The sequence below is a fragment of the Eleginops maclovinus genome, chromosome 8 (assembly GCF_036324505.1).
Source record: "Eleginops maclovinus isolate JMC-PN-2008 ecotype Puerto Natales chromosome 8, JC_Emac_rtc_rv5, whole genome shotgun sequence".
NCBI lineage: Eukaryota > Metazoa > Chordata > Actinopteri > Perciformes > Eleginopidae > Eleginops > Eleginops maclovinus.
In genome coordinates this window covers 4,385,831-4,410,383 of record NC_086356.1, presented here as the reverse complement: position 1 = coordinate 4,410,383, position 24,553 = coordinate 4,385,831, and the positions used below count along the sequence as shown (strand labels likewise).

The following is a 24,553-nucleotide window of genomic DNA, read 5'->3' as shown; positions in this document are numbered from 1 at the left end:
TACAGCATCACCTCGCATTCCTTCTGCGCCCCTGACTTGAATAAGAATTAGTTGTGCTTGTCTGTCAGAATGCAAAAGCTCAAGTCTGTGTGCATGTTTTATCCCCTTGTTCCCAACGTGGGCTCATGTGTTGTGCACGGATGTAAACAGTGTTCAAAGACTGTGCCAAACTGGATGAGTGCCAAATCAGTGACAACAATTGACCAAGAATTATCTAAAAATGCTTCTTGGGCAAACCTGTCAAACCCTGAATCATTCTGACTGAATCAGCCAGTCAGTGTGTGAATCCGCGGGGATGCGAGCACATTTAAGGCAAGCATTGGTCTCTGTGATGATGCCGTGTCCTTCCAGATGTGTATTTATGAGTTCCAGATGTCAGTGTGACTCACGTTGTTGCGCGGTGCATTCGCTTGCACCGGATCCTCGGCTGCCAGAGCGATGCTGCTCATTGTGATGACCATCAGGATGCACATTTCAAAGTATCGTAGGTTTACCACGTAGTGACACAGCCGCCGCACCCTGCAAGACAACACACACACACACACACACACACACACACACAGACACACACACACACACACACACACACACACACACACACAAATGTTAGAGTACATACAGAGAAGTGACAGCTCCATAGGTAACGTCCGTCTATAAAAGGTCAAAAAGCACACGCATACTCCTCCTTGTCAAAACAATGTTTAGGTGGAAATGAATCTGGCATTTAATTTGTCTAATCCCCATCATGACTCCATGGTGGTATGTTGGTTTGGAATGTGAAGGGAGTATTAAATCAAGGGATTCATCTTCTGCCTCAGCTCCTCAGATCCTGAGACACTAATTCCCTTGGGGCACAAACACTTCATTTTTGAGTAAAGTGCCATGGCCTCAGACTTGAGGAGCTGGCGCCCTTCCCAACTGATTTACTCTCAGCTACAAACCACCCCAGTGTGTGCTGGAGGTCGTTTTCTAAGCCAACAGAACTTAATCTTCAGCCCAAAGGAGAAACACAGCAAACACTGCTCGAAGGATGACGGTTCCTTCGAGGAACATGCCCCAAGTTTCAGAATCTGGGAAAAGTTCTTACAGAGGCAGTTAATCTTGTGGACTGCCAGATTGTCTGGCTACGTAGGAACTAGATTTGCACCTAGAGACCTGACAATGTGATACGATAAAACCAACATTAAACTGCATCACACAACAGGAGCGCAACAAACAAACAAACAAATTCAAACTCATTGTTGCTGCAGCTTTACAGTTCAGCTTCAGCATGTTACAGAACAAGGAAGAAGGACGGGACAATATTTATTAATTGATCCCAGGTTGTAATTGACTGCAAACCAAGTTAGCATTAGGCGTTAGCTACACTTCAATTAGCTGTTAAGGGTGAATATCCATGAGCTGCAAAATAATTCAAACAAGTAATGCAGGTCTGAACACGCCTTCAGACAGATTCAGTACCGAGAGAAGAGCCTCTTGTTTTTTTTAGGGAAAACTTCGACACACAGTTGGTCAGCTGCAGTCTCATGAGTGCCACAGCACCCATCTCAGAAAATAGAAGAGTCAAGCCAGGATTTTAATTCCTGAGCCGTGCTGCATTTAGAGTTAAGCTCAACTTGATCTCTCTGTCGATGCTCAATCTGCTGCACCGGCTGTGTTCCCCCACTACCAGAGAGAGAAGAGATTCAACATCCTGATAACAACTTTTAGTAGCTAGGGGGGTCAGTCCACCGAGTACCCACGCCGCCTGCTGCCCAGTGGCAACGCTCCAGACTCCTACTCATAAACAAGTGGTATGTTCAAATCCAGATATGGAGGCCGTTTTAAAGTAAGGAAAGTGAGTCTGATATGTTCCCATTGAAAAGATGTTGTGTATGTATAATATTTTTCTATTCGTTTTAAGGACTGCTTTAACAAAGTGAGGGGATTACGCTAGGTGCTGCTTACACATTTCTCCCACTCTCCGTGGTAGCATCTTTATAATTAGTGGGCTTTATGAACTTTCTATCCTTAATTTAACCCACGTTTGTATTCCACATCACTGCTCTCAGTCACTTGCAGCTACAACTTACGGGTTGGTTTGCCCAAAGATGAACATGGAGCTGTAGGGAAGGATCTGCCGAGGCCCATTAGCCGCCTCCTCATCCTCCAGGTCTTTCTTCTCGTCGTTGAATAAGAAGTTGTCGCAGTCGATATTGTTCACTGGGGTGGAAAAATAAACACGCTCATTAGCTCAGAGCAGAACAAACATTATCAAAAGAGAAATATGGAGACAAAATGCAGGCTTTTGGTCTGTGTAGTTTTTTAGGATAATATTTCTGCTTTTATTGAAATATATTTAATTTAACAAGATGAGACGAGGCGTGAAAGACCTGAAAATATTGGTTTATCATAAGAACTGCTTACAAAAATCATATACTAACTCTACTCATGAAGCTGCTAGTCCATAGTCCCCATTAAAACATATAGCATTGTTCAACTTGTAGCATCTGGTAAAAGCGGGAAAAAAATTATCCTCCTTTTTCTTTTTCATACAATTAGAAACTGGAGTTACCAGACATTAATTGCATACCCATCAGCATAATTTCTACCTTTTGATAGAGTTAATTAGCAAATAGGCGCTAGTCTAAGATGGTTAACATGGTAACCATTATAATTATTAAGCATTAGCATGTTAGCATTGTCTCTGATCATGTATGTGTGCTAGTATTAGCGTTGAGAGGCTGTTCATTGCCAAAGTTGGCTTTCAACTGTTAGTCTTAGCAAACAGTTAGTATTGCATTGCAAATCTAAATAAATACTCCACTTGCAGGGTTTATAAATGATGCCTTCTTCTACATTGTTCTTATTTGGGCACCTCCGGCTATGACTCCTGTTGTATGTGACTTTGACTCATTAATTTTTCCTGTTGAGATCTGAAGCTGTGGCGATGTGCTCAATTCGCCTTAATTAGCCCTAATGACACTGCTGTAAATGGATGACTGGTGGAAACAATATAATAAGATGTTTTAAACTCATAACAGATGCAAGTATCATCCCAAATTATTGTCAGCAACCTTTCTCCCGTTGATGGCCTTGTGTACTCACTGGGTATGATGGTGGTTTCTCCGGGCGGGGCGGTGATGGTGACGGGGATGACGAGGGTGTTGCTGTTGAGGCCGGCCTGGCTGGCCCTGGTGGAGTTCTTCTGGTTGTCGGCGTCCTCCTGCTTCTCTCCGAGACTCAGGTTACTGCGCATCGGCTGCAGAGGACTAGAGGCCAGGCCGTCGTCCTCGGCATCCGGCTGCCTGTCCCTGGGGAGAGAGATGTGTATCCATGTATCACAGGCTTCATTACACTCTGCTCTCAGGGTTCTTAAAGCTTTCTGCCAAATTAGACCTAGATAAAGTTTCTCTGTCCTCCTGGGAAGAGACCACAATCTATACTGCTAGACTATGCTACCAAACACAATATCATATGGCAGTGCATCTTTGTTTCTTTTTTTTTCTGAATATGTTTTCTGTCCAAAGATCCACTAGAGAATAAATTAAGCCGAGCCAGACACAAAACAGATAGCTGAAGAGACTGTTTGGATGTTATGACATGCAGCTCTTGTGCCTATACCCCATGAACAAATATTCAAAACAAAGAGGATACAAAATGAAGCAAGACTCTGCAACTGTTCGTCTGGTTTCATACTTTAAATTTATTCAGGAACTAAACTTGGTGAAAAGTTAAGGATCAGCCAACAGATGCAAAGAGATGCAAGCAATGCTTTGCAGTTTGTATTCTGGCTGTGTAATGCTGTACTTTGTATGGTAATGAAACACTCTAAAATAATGAATTCACCATTTACAAACACAGCGCATTAGTGCTTCTGCCGTTGCAAGCAAATCGTTAGAGCAGCAAAGAAGTTAGTTTGTAGAATTTGAAAAGTATAAAACCATACAAAAACAGTGCTGCAGGGAGGACGTGTTTTTGTAAAGAAGCCCACGTTTTCGTTAAGTAAGATAATCTTCAGAAACAAACAACAATTGCATAATATTTGGAAACTGCTACCTCTTGAAGTAAAAAGCCAACCCTACACTGGCACTTTACCAAAAGACCCCTACAGAGCCTTTCCTCTAGGCAGTAATTGATCCACCTGGTGTTCATAACTGTGTCATTAGATGATCTCAAATGCTAGAAGACCATGAAATATAGGGGCCATAACCACTACAGAGTCACGATACACACATCAATGAAACCGGTGTTCTGGGGCAGCGTCAGTGTGTTAGCAAACACATTTTATAAAACACCTAAAAGCTTTAGAATTTAGGTCTTGGGTCATTACTGGCACTTATGTTGTAGTGCAAAACATGTGTTTACAAAATACCTTATTATAGACCTCTAACAAAACACCCATGGGAAAAAACCTATTGACTGCAATGGAACCAAGAAGTGCAGAAATGCTGACTCGTTTGATTTTGGACTGATTGCTGTCTCTGTAGTAATTGTGAATAGTTTGATGTGAGGACGGTCAGGATGCAGCATGGCCTCTGTCCAGTTTTTGTTTTCATATCCAATAATGAACACTTAAATAGAGTGTAATGTCTGCAGCCTCACCTGTGACCTTTCAATCCATTCTTGTTCCTCTTAAAGTCGTCTCCATCTAGAGTAGACTGCGCTCTGACCATCCGAGAGCAGCGTCCCCTCCTCTCTCCGTTACTATCCCCTCCTCCTCCCCCCTTCCCCCTGTGCTCTCCCTGTGCCCCGTTGGCTATCACCCCGTTCTCCTCTTTAGGTGAGCGATGGGAGTGATGGTGCCGGTGCGCCCGCTCTTCTCCTCCTCTGAAGTCTTTGGCCTCCTCCTCAGGGGAGCCGGCCTGGTGATTGTGCCGGTGTCCCTGTCCTCCGTCGCGGCTGTGGCTGCTGTCCCCTCTCCGCTCTCTTTCGCCGTTGTGGTCTCTGCTCCGGCTGTGGTGGGTGTGGTGCCTCCCTCCGTGGCCTTCGCCTTCCTCCCTGCCCTCCCCGTTCCTGTCACGGTGCCGGTGATGCCTCCTGGAGTGGGTGTGGTTTTCTCCCATCCCGTCATGCCTGAATTCCCCCATATCTTCCCGTCTTCCGTCGGGCGACCTGCAGAGTTTGTCACCGTTCTTGGCCTCCACCACGAGAGGCCGGTCCAGGTGGGTCTTCATGTCGGGGTGCAGGTGCAGGGCCGAGGACAGCTGCAGGCGCTCCTCAGGGTCGAGCTCGTTGAACAGAGCCTCGCTGCTCGTCCTCATGTTGTGTTTCCTCAGCTGGTTGGTCCTCTGCTCCCACACTGACATGGACTTTCCGGAGCGCTGCAGCTCCTTACTGCAAACAGGCATCAAACCCACAGAACAGAATTATGGGAGTTATTTTTTACAACGGGTGAACATCACGATCCACTGTTTCATCCACAGCCACAAAATCTTCTACAAATAACACTACTGATGAAGTAAAGTAAGAAATGAAGCAGACACCAGTGGGTCTATGGATGCGTCAGCACAAATGTTCACCATGGTGAAGCTTTCACTTACCATGCTTCAGGGAGACAGCATCCTTCATAGCAAAATAAGTAAAGTTTATAAGACAGTAAAGTGTTCTCATTGCAGAGGGGTGTTACATGCTGCGGTCATGACATGACCTGTTCATGGAAGTCTTCCTACAAGTCTCTGATGCAGGCAGAACAAGTGAATTAAAAATACTGGGATGAACTTTTAACCCTTTTATACAGTACTATCTATAGCGATCCATGGTTGACCTTGATGAGGGTATTTTGTTTAACAATGTGTTTATTGATTCCAGCTTTGCTAATTAACATGTGTGTGGCGTCCATTAAATTCACAAATGTCAATTCAGTTTTTGGTGTCATAAAAAATCTGAATATCTCAGTTCTACTCCAAATGAATTGCTACTTTGGGAAAGGAAATTGCAAATTACCAACTTTATTGGAAGTATTTTCACCAAAGGGCTACTTTGGACTTGTCTAAACGACTAAACCAGAAGCATACAACAGCGTAAAGCCTGTTCCATACTTAAGAAAAAAGCATATTTTGCAGGACATGAAAGATAGATATAACAGAAGTTAAACAAACAAAGTAGGTATCTTCCAAAGTTACTCTTCCCTTGCTGAGCCACGGCAGAGGGAATTCTGTACTCGACATACTGAAAGTACCCATTCAATTATTTTTAATTGACTTTGTTTTGGTCCCCATCTTTTAAAATGACATTTATGCAGCCCTTTTTTAAGGACTTCTTTGCGGCCAGTATGAAAAAGAGGAACACTTACAGCGTTGTGTCTCGTTAGTCTTGCATAAATAAGAACCTACGCTTTAACAGGGCCATCATAATACCTTGATCAGTGATAGACGGTGTCAGGCATTTCGGGGCATATCAAAATGTCCATTATCAGTGAAAACCTGTCAGAACAAATCTGAAACCAACCATCTGAGGCTGTGAGAAGAATGAAAAAGAAGGATGTGTCGCTAAATATTGAAGCTACTTCATGTCTTTGTTTCCCCTAAACGAATTCAGTTAAAAAATGAACGTCATTTTTAGGAGACCAGGCTGTTTTATGATGCCTAGTGTAGTAAAATGCAAGAGAATCAGTGTTTCACATGTTGAATGGGGCAGGTATGACCCACATGCTGTGAGTAAAGGTCATTCCTGGCATGTATCGTCTCTAACGGGCTGATTCCTGGTTGAAAAGATCCAGGATGTATATGTCTCTAAAGACCTGAAACAAGCTAATCAAAAATCCTTTGATGAGTCCATGTCTCCTTCCATGCTATATGAAGACATTGCATACTGTGTCTGCGCAGTATGATTTATTAAAATGGGGCTTTATGGGTTAGTTTAGTTCGTTCCATTTGGTCACCTGTACCTCATGATTCGTCGGTCAGGAGAGTAGTAGACAGAATAACTCCTAAAAGGACAGACAGAAGACACATAGGACAAAGGACAGGTTTCCACACACAGGTGAGATGCTGACATACAGGAAGTGTTTAAAGATCCCAGAAAGGAAAGTGAGGGATGAGACACTGCGTAGGGACAGGGGGATTTGTGGGTGAGATATATTAAAGCACATGCACACACTGACAAACACACAAGAAAGGCAATGTCACAGAAATCACGGTGAATTCTAGTAATCCTTTTTGGTTGAATAAGCGTCTCTGGTGATCGATTGAGACGTCAGACTGCCGGGCAGGAGAGCACAATCTTAGCATCGGCTCAGATTGTCTTTTAAAGTGCTGTCCCGGGGTCCACGATTACAAACAGACTGGAAATGTCAAAGTGCCTTCGGTGACGGCAACGCTTAGAGAAATGAAACATTTATATTCAAATTATTCACACCAGAGAGGACGGAGCGGAAGATGGATTACTGTAGGCGCCAAACTGAGGAGCCGCAGCCATCAACTAAGTACACAATGGTTGGTTAAGGCCAGAGTGTGTTTATGCATCAGCAACTTCACTTAACGTGACACCCCGACTGGCCTCGGAGCTTCAAACGTGTTTCTCTGCGCGCTGAGACGTCTTGTGATGGTTTGTATGATTATAGTACATTTCATTTAACCAGAAATGAAGATTTTTAGTTTTATGAGGGTCCAGAGGAGAGGAGAGGAGAGGAGAGGAGAGGAGAGGAGGCAAGGAGAGGTTAGTCTCAAGATGTAGGATTGATTGAAATGGAGAGAAGAGCAGATGATCACCAGAAAGGAGAGGACAGAAGAGGAGTAGGATACAAGGAGAGGAGAGGTGAGCAGGAGACTAGGAGAAAATTGTAACAGAGAGTGATAACTCACGCTGACTGAATGCTGTTGATGGACGACCTGCGAGAGAGTGCTTCTCGATTTTGCTTTACAAAACTGTACATGCAGAACAAAAAACAAAAGAAAAATGAGACACAAATCCGAGGGGGACAGGTGGACGCTCAGGCTGTCCACCTGGCCCCTCTCGTCTTACAGTAAACAACTAAACTGTGCAAATACGGCAAGAACACAAACAACAGAAGCGTGTTCGTCAGTAGAGATATTTCAATAATGACAGCTGGAAACATGTCAGGAGTTTCATTACAAACACAAGCAAAGCGAGAGTTTCTGACATCATCTTTAAGAAAGAAATGGAGATCATCTTTACAGGGTTTTTTGTTTGGAAAAGGCTGTAGTTGTTTTGTAATGAAACCCTGTGACAGCACATAATGTACATTTAACAGTTAACTTACAATTAAAGCAGTTGTGTATGAGCTTAGTTACAAACGTGTTCAGTGTACAACTTCAAATACTCTGCACAGGATCACATCAGTAATGACAGTGAAAGGGAAAGATTGGAAATGCACTTATTTACAGAGCTAGGGGGGCAATAGACATTGTTCTATGTAGTTTTACAGCTGGCCAGTAAAGCCATTTCAAGAGAGATGGATGAAAGGAGAAAATGGAGGGTGTGCACATGCAAAGTGGCCACAGACTGGAATCGAACCGGCATCGCTGCAGGCCGGACTTAGCCCAAGTACAGGGCCCGCCAACTCTATCAACTTAGGTTTTTTCGGGGTCTACAACAGAGGTTTAACACTATGTCCTTCTTCCTAAACCTACCTAGACATGTCTTGTGTTGAACAGACTTCAGTAATGTGTAACTCCAAAGAAAGACAACCATTTTGAATGTTATCAGCCCATTAAACGGCCATCATGAGTTTCTATCTATGCTTCAGGCACAGGGTAACATATAATCTCCTAATAGGAAGTGGTTTGAGTTGTACGACCTCTTTTAATATAGCAATGTGTAAAACTCCACTTAACAGATGCTGTGTTTGAATTCCTGAGCAGCTCATCCGGCTCCTGATCACCGTGTACAGTCTAATGGCCGGTTTCTTACTGGGGAGGACAGCGATTAAGTAGCGGGAATCGATGATTTCACTTAATTAACTGAATAGATGGATGTGCACATCACACAAAGTGCTCCGAGTATTTACCTCGCAATAAAATCTATCTGCTGCATTATGAGGGTTTCTTCCCCCCACATTAGCCGAACAGATGGGTGTTAAACATCAACATATTTTAGCCTCTAGCATTATAGACAGTTGCAGCTATAAAGCGCAGATAAAGCTCTGTTTCGACGGCTATTTCCTCCTGACAGACTCTTCATTTTAGTGTTCATCTAGGTCCTAAAAATAGGTGCAATTTGAAGGCGCACATAATTTGAGTTGACCTCCCCCCTCATACCTGTCAATCACAGACATGTGGTAGGTGGAGGGGCGGGTCCAAGGTTTTGAATGACAGTGTCTGGCTATATCATTATCATATAATAGGAGATGGGAACTTCTCAGTTTACTTTTATCTTGCTCTCTCTGATAATTTAGCTTTGTTTTAATTACATTTCGCCACTAAAGAGGTTTTTGGATGAAAACACAAAACTGTAGACCGAAGAAAACTGCTGGTGCAAACGAACATGTACTGTAGAGATTGAAGCAAATATTGAAGAAAGTAGACAACATATCAGGAGCACTCCCTTAGTGGGAATAAACGAGGAGGAAGAACATCAAACACACACACATTTCAGAGTGTAAGAACATACAGAAAGACAACGTGCAGGAACACAAAGGGACGTTTATCTCCAGCTGCTGTCAGAGGAGAGCGATTCTTGGACACTTACGCAGCGATTGAGATGTTGGCTGCTGATATGGGGCTGACTTCCTTCACCTCCATGGCTTTCTGCAGGGCCAGCTTCTTATTGGCTGCCTCCTCCTGCTGCTCCTCATCCTTTAGCCAATAAGAACAAAGACATTAAATCATCCATGTACGACCTGTTCATATCCTGTTAGGCTTTACTCAGGTTCCTGTTTGACATCTTTCACTGTGAAGTAGAAAGAAGAACTACCGCATTTATATCAATACGTCTTAATAGCCTTAAGACAGTAAGACCGAGGCTACCTTAGTCAGCTCCTGTGCATTTGCGAGGTTATCGACAGCGATGGCCAAGAAGACATTCAGTAGGGTGTCTGAACAACAGGACTCAGGAGAAAGTACATGCATCATGTAATGAAAAGGGCTTCAAAATTGTTATTTGATAAATCCGTCGCTCCGCCTGCTGGCCCGATATTTGGGCAACAAGCAGGGTTCTTCCACATCTCCGATTGAGGGTCCATGTATCAGTCCTTACTGTCCAATATAATGATTGTTTTAATGCTTTTCCCAAGAAAGAGGGTTTACACTCCACGACTGATAACCAAAACAGTTTGCGTTGCTGTTCCTGCAGTATATGGTTTGTACAGGAGCATTTAGTAGGGCTTTAAACTTTTAAGACATTTCCCAATACCATTAAACATTCCCACCAAGTTAATGATACTAACTCAGTTACAAAAATCTAAGGTAAGAATATAGATTTCCACACTTGAGTTTTAATTCGTCAAAGAGGATACAGTTTCCAAAGAGCGTGAGGACGATGAAGTAGACGGAAGAGAACATGCCCCGGCGTACGCCCCCTTGTGATTCGATGCCGTGGTACATCACAGCGTTCCAGTCCTCACCAGTCAGAATCTGAGGAAGACAAGAGACTCAAAGCGACGCCGTGGTTGTAAAGCTCAATTAAATGACTTTACAAAGTGAAGGGTTACGAGCGCAGACTAATTGAAGGATAATCTACGAGCTCATTAGGGGACAGAAGGTACACAGACCAGCCATTCCCTCTAATTAAAATGCCTGATAACAATCCTTCTTTTTCCATAAATCCAATGTTCTCCCGTTAATTCGGACCATGTTAAGTGCACCTCATTGATAAGCGTGTGTGTGTGTGTGTGTGTGTGTGTGTGTGTGTGTGTGTGTGTGTGTGTGTGTGTGTGTGAGCATGTTTGTATACCTGGAACACAGTGAGGATGGCTGCTGCAAACGTATCAAAGTTGGTTGTTGGCGTCTCGTCTTCAAAGTTAAACCTGAAAGAATCAAAATAAGAACATTGTTATATAAAGGGAGGGAAATAAAAAATATATATAAGAGACACCACTGGGATTCATTTTAGGAGCCTGTTGCTGAACTTTCTGAACACCAACGCATGTTTCTGCTTTCTTCAGAGCTTTATTGTGCACAGTAGAGTGTAGATATGGAAATGAAAAAGTCCCAGGCTCCACGAACAATGCAAAAGAAACACATATAGGACATAAAACCAATAAAACCAATACAAATAAGGAAAGAAACAACAGAATAGAAATCAAATAGTGCAAGATGTGAAACAGGAGGAATACAGTCACAACATGAGTCCCAGCTGTAGTAGTATCTCCCTTCCCTGGTCTGTCACATATGTAAAGTACACAAACCTCACATTTGAAACCAAACAGTTACTTGAAAACCAGACAAAATGTGCTCCAAAAAAAGTCTATAACTCAAATCAGTCCTTCAAAAGAAGTGATACCCAGGCATAGGAAAGAAGTTCTGCAGAATCCTTTACTGCTTGAGGAGGTGACTAGAGTATTCATAGATGAAACGAGTTGTTTTGTATTGATAATGGATGAGACAGAAGGACAGGGAGTGAAACATGCAGCAGCAGCAGAAGGAAACACTAGTCCTCAGGGGGCCACAGCTCAAATTTTCAAGTCCCGAACACACTGCCTCAGCAGCTCAGGGCTGCACGATGTGACGAGTGTCTCATGCAAAAAGTTAAGACACTGCGACGCAGCACGTCAAAAAACCTACAGGGAATATTAACAATCAAGTATCAAGCATATGTAGTTGATGCCAAGATTTGGTAATTTAAAGAAGATATGTGTTCATAATACTGAGAACGTTGGCTATAGGGTCTGAGTATCTAAGTCTCTCCTTGTCCCCTGTGACAACTTCACCACCACAGAAGAAGATATGCTACCAGTTGACAAGAGCAGATACTCAAAGTTGCCTGGATTTCCCCCTCACAGGAGCTAGCCTGAAATAACCAAACCTTTACTTCTAGAGTTTCAATGCTTCAGCACCCATAGAAACTTCAGCTGTGTATGTAAGGTACACGACGATGCCTCACTCATTGGGTCCATGTTTCCCTTAAAGCGACAACTTTTTCTATTTGATGTTAAATCAAACCCTGTTGCCATCTGTAATGGAGTACCACAGGGGTCTTTTCTTGGCCTATTACTGTTATGTAATAATACTAATTAATTCCACTTAAGTACATACAAGTGTATCTTTATGCTGATGAGGTCATCATTTATGCTTCTAATTTTACTTCCCTTGAGGCTCCTACTCCAGAATATTAATCATACACTTGTTTAAATGCAGATAAAACCAAGGGCAAAGTATTCTCTATCGACATGTGCTTTTCACAATCTTGCCATTAAGACTTTAAAATGAACCCATGTCAGTCTCCTGTACGCATAGAAATACTTGGATTCACAGAACACTTATTATTTCTAGATTGCTTTCTAAGAATTACCTAAAGAAATACAAGCCTTTACAGCCAGTAATTACTTCTCAAGGTTACACAGATAGAGGATTGTATGTGCACCCTATAAAAGAAATGTGCACAATGTGAGTTGAATCTAGTGTCATTGGTATATTAAATATGAAGATTTAATGTTAGGTCTTATACCTGTTGATATCAAGGTGTATGAAAGCAGTTTCTAATAAAGAAAAGATTGAAATAGACAATAAAGTTGATATTACACAACACAATTCAGGCAAGAGCTTATGCATATCCTAGTAATGTATAGCTACGTGTTTCGTATCATATGCATATTGACCCCCAGAAGCCCTTGATATGGGTTCAGAAGTTTACATTTTTCATTGAAATGTCATACTTTTTTGCTGAAGGGAATGAATCAAATGTCGTTCACACTTCGATGAACGAACCTTATGATTCAAATCATGTGATAGGGTCATGTAAAGCAGTCAGAGGAGCAAGAGTAGAGAAACAAATGTAAGTATTGGAAGAGAGCAGAGAGGAAGAAGAATGGTCTGTGAAAATGAGGAAAAGAAGTAGAGCACAATGACAGCTGGTTTCTGTTCAATAGAGCAGATCTGGGTATATGTGTTTGTTTGTTTACTGTATGTATTTTGATGACAGTATGTCTGAATGAAGACATTTTACAACTGAATCATAAATGTAAAAAACTAAAAGCCCTCTGGTTTTGGTTTGTAGTCGTCGTAGTATAATATAGTATCATGGTTAAATGTAGGTAGAAAGTTAGTGCATTCAAGTGAGTTTCTGCCAGTGGACTTTGTGAAATGCTTCGCTCTGCTGCATTACCGTGAAGCTGCATGGGAGGGAGGCGGAGAACCAGAACCACATCACAAAGGGGCGTGGCCAGCAGCAGCTCGTTTGCATTTAAAGCTACAGCGACATAATCAGCATTTGGAAAAGGGCTGAAAGAGGGGTTTACGGCATGCTACAATGCATGATCTGTTTGGAATTGTTCACTTCAGAGACATGTTTTGTATATATCTAAGACCTATAACATATTGTTGAAATACAGTATAATACATGACCTTTAACTCCAATTTCTAATCAAACTTTAAAACATGAGAAAGAGGAAGTAGTGGCTTGGTTATTCGCTTAAGCAGTTTAGAGATCATAACTTGTTGGTAAATCTTCTCTATCATGTTACTTGCTTGCGTTGCACTGGTGAAGTATATAAGATACGTAATGAAAGTCATTTTGTCTCCTGTCCTGGCTCACAATGATCTCCTTATATATTGCATTTTTTTCATAGGTGTTCAATGACATGTTCAACTATCACTCTTGGCTATAATGTTTAGGTATTTATAAACACTTGACCATGTGATGAACCATTGAAAACCCCATATCCAAAGCATGTATTGGTGTGGCCCTAATACGTGCATAAGGGAGAAGGGGGAAGAAAGAGATGAGAGGGGGAGGGGCAACTAATTCAATAAGCCTTCCCTCCCTTGGTATGTCACCATACAGTAGTCTCTCCCTCCGTGCGTCCCCCCTCTATCTTTGTCTTCCTCCGTGTCATTACTGCATAATCCATCAACGAGACCTCTCAATACCCATTGCTCATCCCTCCATCACTTTCTCCATTTTCATTTTCTCCTCCTTTCTCCCCCCCCCCCCCCCCACTCTCTTTCCTTGAGGATAAGCAGGCTGAGTGTGGGGAGTGTCGATGGTGGTGGGCTGCTGCTGCGCCTGTGTGCTCCGACCTCTGTTTACTCTGATAATAGGGTTTGGGAGCGTGCTGCTTGGCTTCCGCACATCATCCACGGGGACTTCATTAAATCAATGCTGAAAACAAGATTCATGTGAAGCCAAACTCCCCACCAGCAAGTGCCCTATCCCTCCCAATATCTGATACTTACAGCAACAGCAGCAGGTTCACCAAAAAACAAACAACATCAAACTGCTGAGCGATGGAGCTGTGACGTGAATCACGCATGACATCCTGCAGAAGTCAAGAAATAGAACTGGCTTTTACAATATGAGGCGTGTGTTGAATACAAACAGCAGCTCACTGTTTACTGTTTATTAGGGCGTCACTTATCACTCCTCCCTGGATCTCATTTGAATGATTATGAAGTAATTCCTATAATGGCTGCAAACATCAAATTGATTGTGTGTTTTAAGATCAATACGGTGCAAAAATGAGTTTTAGATTTGAAGCATTACTGTCGGTAGCCACCAACGTGACTTTGTTATCAGTATTTATTCTATAGGTACTAGAAACCATGTTTTTAGATAAAGTAGTCATATGTTTATATATTTTATTTCAATTCAGGTCAGTCAACATATCTTAAAGTGCACGTAACCTTAGAGCGCAAAGCAAACATGTCAATACAATTCAGTCAGAGACAAGGTTGCATCTACAACTGGTGCTTTTATCCTGCCTGTACTGAATATTTAAACGAATAACAAAAACTGGCACGCACTTAATAAACCAGTCTGCCAATTTTGTAAAGACGTTCATGTGGGCAAACATTGTTCTAAATATGTTAACTTTAGAAAAGCCAGTAAGCCGTTGTGGCATCCTAACCACGTACAAGACATGGAAACTAAAATCTATTTGAATCTACATATCCCAGAGCATTCCCAAAAACATGGAACTACAGTATGTGCCTTCTCCTTGACTGCTGCTGTCCAAAACATGTTCAGTTTAGATCTCCATGACAGTGAGTGTTTGTACTTACATTGCTTTTAAATTCTACCATTCCTCTATTGGTAATACTTAAACTTAACATAGAAGGACCCTGTACAGTTTGGATTTAAAACCCAGATCATCTCTGTATGCTGAAACCACTGTATACATACTACAGTAGTTCCAGATGTTGAGTTCCCAGATCTTCTGTACTAATTATGTTGTCAATAACGTGGTCAAACCATACAGTTTCCTTAAATTAAAACCAATTATTCCATATAGTTTTTGGTCCTGCAAACAGTTTTGAGGTGATTGTTGCCATCCACCCAAGGGTTATACTAAGCCTGCACACAGAGGAACGCCTCCACTAAAATAAAATAAATGCCATTCCTCCTGAATATGACGAAGTCAAACAACAAATGAAAAACTGAAAGCTAGAAAGCAGCCCACAGGAAAAAAAAAATCCCTCTTTCTATTACAGTAAATCCTAACCGTTTCAGCTTATCACACATTTTCTCCAAACAGTCGGTGATGTCCTGTGAGTCTCAGTGGGGAGACGCTCCTCTGCCTCAAGCTGTTTATCTTTCAATTCTCACAATTTTACCAGGAGATTACTTTGGGTGTTTGGAGAGGAAGAACATAATCTCTGAGCCAGAAATACAGTCTGTATTTTATTTAGGGGTGAGAGACTTTTTTTAATCAAACAATTGAAATCATCTGCCTAAGAAAAGAATGAATTTCTTCAGTATCGACACAAACAATGACATCATCTGCGAGCCAAAGAACAGTATAGTGCCTGTTTTGAATGTCCCTATGATTCATATCTAAAGAAAATGAAATTAATTGACATACTCTGTTCATTTTTAGACTTTAAGGTGAAAATGCGCTCGGCTGGCTGGAAGCACCATGTGGACGTCAGTCTCATCTCACACGTGTCCGTCACCAGAGACTGATGCGATGCTAATGATGGCGCAGACCGATGTGAGGCTCGGCGCCATGACAACAGCCTGCTGCCTCAGAGACATCCAGTTGTGGTGTTTGTGAAGGCCGTCAGTCCCAGGAGACGGGGGTTGGGAGGGTCACTTTCAAAATGTATTCCATTACAAACGCTAAATGCCTGTAAACATGTAATCACTAACCTCATTTTAGTTACTCCAGATTAACATCAATATCAAATGCAATGCAAGTAAAGTGTTTTTTTTACTTAAGTGTGTTATGACAGCTCAATGTAACCTTAGAAAAGAAGATATTTAGTATGAAAAAGTAGTTCTCTGCTAGGAATAGGGTTTTCTTTATAGGAGAACCTGCCTATCATTAAGCAAATTAACCCTAGAGTCACTACCTTGTACTTTTTAATACAAGCTTATTGTAATTAATCTATTTATTGCTTCTAACCTCTTTAAGTCTAGAGTATGTAAAGTGTTCAAAATGAGATGCATATGTCACATTACATGTGTAAAAATCTGTCAGTACTTTAAGCAAGCACTTCTGCTCATCTTCCATGGCTAAATTCTACAAAATGGAGGGTTTTCTAGTCATGAATCTAAGCCCAACAAACCACTGGCAGACAAACCTCAATTAGAAAAGCTTAGGAATATATGTAAATCAAAACAATACTAGAATTCATTTCAAGTAGCATCATGGGAAGTGTAGGATTAACTGTTTTGTACTTTAGTGGGGATTAAAAGTCGGTCGGTGCTGCATCAGTTTTGACCATTCTTTGTTTGATCGGACTCCTGTAAGTTCCTGATTAAGATTTTAATTAGTAAAAAGCTTGTTGTCAAAGAGGTTTAGAGCAGATTTTCTGATGAGTTGACATGCTGTCATATGATAGGACAAGGTTGTACTCAAACCATGTACACAAACCAACAAGCTAGTCAAACTGATTTGTAAGAGAAAACAAAGGTAACGTGTAAGCTGAAAACCAGAACGACCATCTGTAAGAATCCATCACTTCTTTGTGGATCAACATCCTGGTATTTATTGTAGCTGTGCACACAGTCTCACTGTGCACTAAGAGACCACTAACATTGTCTCAGCTGTGTCTCCCTTGCAGTTTTATATCCAAATAAAGTGATGGAGGTAATCTAGATAAGCTGTTTACAACACCTGCTTGTGCCTCATGTCCCATTGGACTTCATTTTTGCTGTGTTCCTTTGCAATTTCCCTTTTGTTTATAATGTTGTAAAACTGAGAAGATAATAAGTCGTAATAAGACTAAACTATCCTTTTGGGGCTTTTAGGTATAAAGTTAAGCATTATTCTCCTTGTGAGCCAAACACGAGGATAAATAGAGGCTGTTGTTGTGAAGAGACAGGAAGTAAAGTGTTGCTTTTATGTAAGTTGAGTCAGACAGGGTTGGGTGCCAGGCGTTTGATTAACTGCAGCCAGCCTAGAATCATGAGGTGTTCCTGCCATTACAAGACACGGGGCTCCTGCTGAGAGCCACATCAAAGGGCCACAGCGGCTGCTACTGCTCTGCCAGCTTCCTGCTGCGTCAACACGTCTGTCACCGCCGCCACGCCGGGCCACGGATCACACACGGAGCAGCAGGGTCAGGTGAAGAGATGGATAAAGGAGAAGGTATGTGTGTGTGTGTGTGTGTGTGTGTGTGTGTGTGTGTGTGTGTGTGTGTGTGTGTGTGTGTGTGTGTGTGTGTGTGTGTGTGTGTGTTGGATGCAAACACAGATCAGAAAGCAAGACGGGAAAGAAAGAACACTCACTGTCCTCCGAAGAGCTGCATGCCGAGCAGAGCAAAGACCACGATGAAGAGGAAGAGGAGGAAGAGCAAGCTGATAATAGACTTCATGGAATTGAGGAGGGAGACCACGAGGTTCCTCAGCGAGTTCCAGTATCTGAGAGGAAGCGGCAAACACGCAGAGACACGGATAAATCACATATTTTTCTTTGGAGAGAACACACGGACAAAGACAGAAACACAGAGGAGGTTTGAGAAGAACAAATGGCCATATGAAATGTAGGTGGCATAAAACAAATCAATGCGTCAGAGTGCGCAGCTGCCAGTTCCAGTGAATCACAGGATTACAGCTAATCTAATGAAATAAAAGGATTGCCATTGAACTCTAACAGGATTGTCGGTTCAAAAAAATTGACACTTAAGCCTTGAGAAAAAGCACAGCTCCTGCAGAAAAAAAAATGTGCATCTCCAAAATGCAGTGCTTTAAAAGAAGTATCCAAACAAAAGCTCTTAGCCAATTACAATGCATTTTAGATGGACAGTTCATCCGGGACCATGTCTTGTGAAATAACCGCAAGAACCCGAGTTTTTTCTTACTTTAACTGCACTGGTTTTACACATTTCGGAGCAAATATGATCTGTGATATCTGTCATATCAAAGTGTTCTTTTACTCTGGATAATATTTTTCAAAGTCTGAAAAACCCTTATGTTGTCATCAGGGAGATCACAGCAAATATAAAAAGGAGGTGTGAGCTTTGGAAGAAGAAAATGTGGAGCAATGAGGGTCTAATGAAAGATTACACTGTGTTGCATTCAAAGGGGTCTGTTAAGTGAAGCCAATGCGGAAATGCCATTGACCTGCATTCTTTCTATTGGCCAGCGCTGTTTTTTATACAGGCTCAAGTTGCATTATAGAAAAAGTATCACCCATCCCATCTTGCTGTGCACTTCTGAATGCAAACAGACGTGTAATGCTTCCATGTTGTGATTCTGATAAACAGAATAAGGTGCAAAATAGAGAAAATGCTTTGGGTAATATAATCAAAACAGAGGATTTGGGGAAATGTATGGATGCATGTTTTCTAACGGAAGAGTAAGGAAACAACTGTGGGAAGTTTTGAATTGAACTCACTTGGTGACTTTGAATATCCTGAGCAGTCGCAGCGCTCTCAACACGCTGATACCAAACGATGCTCCGGGTTTAATCATGTCCCAGATCACCTCGAAAATACTTCCCACAATCACCTGGACAAGAGAGCAGAGGATAGCGTTTTTTTCACGTACTGCTTTTATGTTAAATATATACTCTTGAGTCTCAGTAACTTACCCCAAAATCAAAGCAGTTAAAGGAGGAGTGAAAATAATTCCTCACTCCGAGGCCGTACATCTTCAAGGACATCTCGGTCAGGAACAAACCCAGGAACACAAACTCTGCTGTGTCTGGATCCAAGATGGACAGAGAGAGCAGTTCATAGCCTGAGCATCGATATGTTTAGATGTATAGGTGTGTATTTGCTTGTGTGACTTACAGAGGGCCCTCGTGAGCCACTCGGGCTGGTCGTAGTGGACGATGGCCACGCACAGAGTGTTGAGGCCCACCAGGCACAGGACGATCCAGTAGAAGCTCTGAGCCTTCACCATGCGCCGGATGAAGAAGCGGGTCCTCTTCTCTTTGCGCCGGAAGTACGAGGAGCTGTCCATCTTACCGCTGCTCTTCACGCTGGCCCGACCGAACGGTGAGCCAGGCGGAGCTGGAGCGGTGATGAGAGAAGAAATGTGTAGGTAAATATGTGTCACTGTTTCACAGCTTCAGAGTGAATCACCGTGTGTGTGTTTTCCTTCTTCCCGTTACTGTAATTAGCAGCATCAGCCAACACATCTTAAGCGTGTTGCGTAGCCTTTCCATTTAATTACAGACAGTTTTCACAATACTGGAAATAGTCAAAAATGGTTGCATGTTTTTTCAGCTCCAAACCACTGAGGTAAGGTTTTCTATTAAAAGTGCTTTAAAGGTTTGTTTCTTTTATGGGTCGTTAGTCGCTCAAAAACTAGATGAAATAAACTATAGACAACTATTTATTTTACATCAGACGTAGAAGAAATGCAGAATGGCTCATTGACAACATTATATGATGTATAATTCAATGAAATACAAATGATTGTGATGTAGAAGTGTGTCACTGTGCAGCCAGCTTTACTGGGTAGGGTGTAGATCAAATCTGCATCAAATCACAACGTTCAAGCATTTTTGAATTTGGAATTATCAAATAAAGTGGAGTTCATATGGAGTTCATCTCTCAAAGAGATTTACATCGCTCAAGAAAGCTAACATTCACACACAGTTGTTCATGCATTGGGAGCAGCCACAGTCGGCCACGTTAGCGCACAACTAGAAAGTAATACTAAAGTCAAGTACAAGTATGTGAACATTGTATATACTTAAGTATATACTTGATTTAATGCACATATTTACTTTCTCTCTAAATATAGATGACATGTTAAATCTATCACACAAAAACTGACTATGAAAAGAACAACTTTTCACCTGTTGTGTGCACAGTTTGCGCAACAACTGCAATTACACTGTGGGAAATCATAGCAGATGGTTCAAAGACAGAAGCATAACAAGACGGTGATTTGTTGAGTAGAGATCCATTCTCCTTCACACCTGCTAACAAGCACTGAAAGATGTTTGTGGCCAAAACTCCAACTTGTAAAAGCAACAACACCTCTCCAAAGGGACCAAAAGCAAAGCGTAAAATCACCTGAACACTTCCATTTTACTTACCTCGTTAAAAAATATGCACCTATTATATTTGTACCGTGGAGAAGGACTGCAGGCATCGTGTGCGAAAAGACAGGAGACCAAATTTGACCGCGCGGTGCCTCTATTCCCTCGGCACTTAATTTAAAATGGAAAACAATCTTATGATGAGATAGGGGAAAAGTATTGAAGGCAACCAAATGGTTTCAATTAACGTGCTTCTGCTCATTTCCAACCCACAGACAGGCAATTACATGTTGTCTTTATCCATTAATTTAAAAAAAAGTCTAATTCTAATATGCTGCAGGTGATTCTCTTGCCATTTGGATGTAACAGTCTAATTAGAAAAGTTAATTATACTTCTTTTCCCTCAAGGTGGTTTGCCTCTGCTGCAGGAGGAACAGCTTTAGCGGAGCTGCTTCTGTAACGTTCATTTTTTCGAGAGAAATCTCACTTTTTTAAGGGACAATACATCTGATAAATGGAGAGCAGTGAGTCGGAGTAAAGACAGGCTTTTATGGCGGCTTTTATATTGAAGGTCATCTTTGAGAACAGACAGCATGTGAAGGTGGGAGGTGGGCTGCAGGTGACGGCGGATAAGAAGACTTACGGACGGAGGAGATGTCGGCGAAAGGATCCTCCCCGTCCTCGGCTCCTATCAGGTCGTTTTTACCTTTCTTAACTTTGCCACGTTTCAGGACTGTGAGGAAAGGGCAAAATGATCAGATATGAGTCTCAAAATATGATATCAGCATCAGGTTTCCGAGTACAATTAAACACAGAAGGAATATTTCGTGTATAATGGTGCATACAGAAACACAGTACAATAAATAAGGCGTAAAAATGATTACAAGACATCAATATAAAATAAAAAGCCAGAATTTTCCAGGATATATGTGAGTGTGTGAGTGTGTGTGTGTGTGTGTGTGTGTGTGTGTGTGTGTGTGTGTGTGTGTGTGTGTGTGTGTGTGTGTGTGTGTGTGTGTGTGTGTGTGTGTGTGTGTGTGGCAAATTAGAGGGGTGAGCTAATTGGAACCTATGAATAGCAGACATCAATCATGTTTTTCATTGGGAGATTTTCTGCCAGCCTTGGAATGAGAAACTGCCAGCCCAACATGAGAGCGATCGTCAGTGGAGCGGTGGGCTCAGGATCAAGATCTACAACCCACCAACCCTGCTAAAAAAAAAAAGCTGCTGGGAGGAAGAACCAGTAGGAAAAACGATCTGAGATATATATTTTTTTATGGAATCCTTTCAGTTTGTAATTGAGTGGCACAAAAAAGTGAAGGAGTCTGCCAGCGCAGAGAGATAATCCCATCTGCTTCCAATTAAAACTTACTTGATTGGACTTTTTACCTTTGTGACATCCCAACCTTAGGGCAGCCCGACAGCTCTTTTAAAAAGGCACAGTCTCTGAATATGGTCTGTTTAGCGTTTTGATATCCTTATAGACCTTCTTTATGATAAAAAAGACATGTAAATATCAAAATAATATCCTTCATGAATCTTTAAGAATTAACGAAGACAACTACTTTCATGACCAGTGTTTTTAAAGTGTTTCCTAAATACAATTAAAACAGTGTTTGGGATTAAAAACCTTTGAAGGGACCTGGATTTGGTTCTGTTTTTCCATTTTCCCATCATGTTTACGACTTATTTAAGTAGAAATTATGTAATTTTCAGTGAAATTTGGGGAATAAATGACAAAAATGAACGTCCTAAAGTAAAACTCGACAAACCTAAAGGACGATTTGCTCAATTTCTTATCTCTAAGCACCAGTTAAATGATTGCATAATCTTTTTAATTCACCTGTACTGAGCCAGGCAGCTGTGATTGGCACTTTGCTCCAATATTCATACCTTTCAGTCATTTGATGAAGGCCATCTCCATACTTTCTATACTCCATACTTTAGTGGTTTTCCTAAAGCACGTTTTTAATCCCTGATATGTAACTAACTGAGAAAATAAGGCAGCTGGGGGCTGTCACTTTACTGGACTCAGAATGTGAGTGTGTGCCTGTGTGTGTAGCTGTGTGTGTGTGTGTGTGTGTGTGTGTGTGTGTGTGTGTGTGTGTGTGTGTGTGTGTGTGTGTGTGTGTGTGTGTGTGTGTGTGTGTGTGTGTTGGGGAGCGTGGCATAGGGAATTTACTTTAACAAATCCAATCAGACTAAAGCTGTAAATCCCACTAATTAACCCTTGCCTTCACACCAGGCCTGATGGACTGACATCATTGGCGGGAGGCAAGGAGGCAGAGGGAGAGGGAGGTAATTGAATAACAGCATGCTCTTCTTCCAAAGGAAGGCAACAAGAGTACAGAGTGGAAACCATGGCAACCAGTTAAATAATGATGTACATAAGTGCTGATTATATGATTAACGGTTGGCTGGCGTGGCTGCAGACGGCACAATTACACCGTTGTGCATTAGGGGTAGGAGGGACCGCCTTACACGTGGTTTTATATTAAGTATTATAAGAAAAGGCTGAAAACAAACGGAATAGTGTTTTATAATTGTAGATGATAGATGGGAAGGCCAGTGTGCTAAAAAAAAATGTTTGTTGTTGTCATAGTCATTTAAGCCACAAGAGGCCTCGCTATTACATTGCATTAAATGTCACAAAGCCACTTACATACACTCAATACTGTGGGCAATCACCACAGGAGCAATCTGGGGTGAAGTGTCTTGCCCAAAGGACACAACGACATGCTGACTGAATTAGAATTAAAAGTCCACTTCACAAAAAGGGAAACCGATCACGTTCTTTACGGGTGACTTATGAAAGCAAAACGTTTCTCTAATACATCTACTATGGGCTAGAGAAGTAGTGATGTATCATGATAAAGCAGGCAGCAGTTACTCAGCCTCCTTTATACCTGGAAGGTTTTGTTTCCTCTTGTACCACGCACCGTCCAGCGGGGACTTCTCCTCTGCTATCTCATCCTCCTCCTCCAGCAACACCTCCTCTGCAGCGAAGGAGAGAAAGGAGAAAGAGAGGGACTTTCTATCAATTTGTCATGTTTTTCTAACACAACAAACACATAGGAGCCAGCTCTCCCGCTGTTTCAGAGATGAGTCTGACCTGCTTTGCAGATCCACTCCAAATACCCGGTGAGCTCCCGCTCGATCTGCTGCTGCCGCCGGAGCTTCAGGAACTCTTGCCTCTTCTCCACGCGCTCTCTCTCTTTGGCAAATTCTCTGTTGAAGAATACACACAGGAAGAACAGCTAAAAAAAAACTGAATAGATGGACAATCTGCATGCATTTGTTCGCAAACAGGATCTTGTGAATTACAAAACCAACAAATGAGTTTTATTGGTATGAAGGAAGTAGAGGTTAAAGAGTTCATCTGAAGGAATATTAACTGTGCGGCTCAGGCGACAGCAGGGCAGCTGTTAAAGGCAAGAAAGAGGCAAGAAAGAGGCAGGAAAAGGCCGTTGGCGGAGCTGGAGCGAGTAGATGTTTATGTAACTTATGGAATGTGAGAGGGCAGAGGAAGAGCAGTGAAGTGTGATGATGTGATATGACAGATCAGAGAGGCATCACATGTCGTTCTTAAAGACAGCATACAATATATACTGTATGGCGATATATGCTCAGGGATGTCAATTAAAAGAAATGACTAGATAGAACTAGAAGACCAAGTAAATGGGAGTGATGAATACGTTTTTATGGGTTCTTCCTTAGCCTTTGCTTCACAGTTTTTTTAAATATCTTGCCATTGGACAAACAAATGACTCTAAATGTTCTTGGTTGAGGTAATACACCAATTAACTACAGTAAAATAAAGCTGGATGAATAAAAAAACTGCTTAAGGTTAACAAAAAGTCAGAGAAACTGGAAATCCAATCGACTATTATCTATAAACTATTTCCATGAAAGAAATCAATGAATAATGGCCACTTTTAAAGGGCTGAACTTTGTTTGACCTCTGCTGAAAGTCTGTTTCATTGATATGCACAAGTTTGCTTTCAGTGCGATTTTGGAGGGAGAGAAGGAGTCACAGCAGGTGAGGGAAGGCTCTTAGCGTGCTGCCTCGGACACAAA

General features: G+C 41.8%; 1 protein-coding gene across 3 annotated transcripts in view; it reads right to left on the bottom strand.

The window, feature by feature from the left end:
- cacna1bb (calcium channel, voltage-dependent, N type, alpha 1B subunit, b) overlaps positions 1–24,553 on the bottom strand; it is a 126,358-nt gene that overhangs the window by 41,322 nt on the left and 60,483 nt on the right. For 2 of the 3 annotated variants that reach the window (XM_063889414.1, XM_063889415.1), the window contains exons 7-22: positions 23,589–23,704; positions 23,383–23,472; positions 21,120–21,209; positions 19,275–19,496; positions 19,073–19,185; positions 18,878–18,990; positions 17,770–17,901; positions 10,834–10,906; positions 10,397–10,514; positions 9,909–9,976; positions 9,631–9,737; positions 7,785–7,847; positions 4,585–5,316; positions 3,088–3,293; positions 2,073–2,202; positions 390–519 (exon numbers count right to left, since the gene is read on the bottom strand). In XM_063889414.1, the coding sequence (XP_063745484.1) occupies positions 390–519; positions 2,073–2,202; positions 3,088–3,293; positions 4,585–5,316; positions 7,785–7,847; positions 9,631–9,737; positions 9,909–9,976; positions 10,397–10,514; positions 10,834–10,906; positions 17,770–17,901; positions 18,878–18,990; positions 19,073–19,185; positions 19,275–19,496; positions 21,120–21,209; positions 23,383–23,472; positions 23,589–23,704 (2,503 nt within the window). The remainder of the gene's footprint in view (positions 1–389; positions 520–2,072; positions 2,203–3,087; positions 3,294–4,584; positions 5,317–7,784; positions 7,848–9,630; positions 9,738–9,908; positions 9,977–10,396; positions 10,515–10,833; positions 10,907–17,769; positions 17,902–18,877; positions 18,991–19,072; positions 19,186–19,274; positions 19,497–21,119; positions 21,210–23,382; positions 23,473–23,588; positions 23,705–24,553) is intronic. The other variant, XM_063889416.1, reaches the window with a different exon arrangement.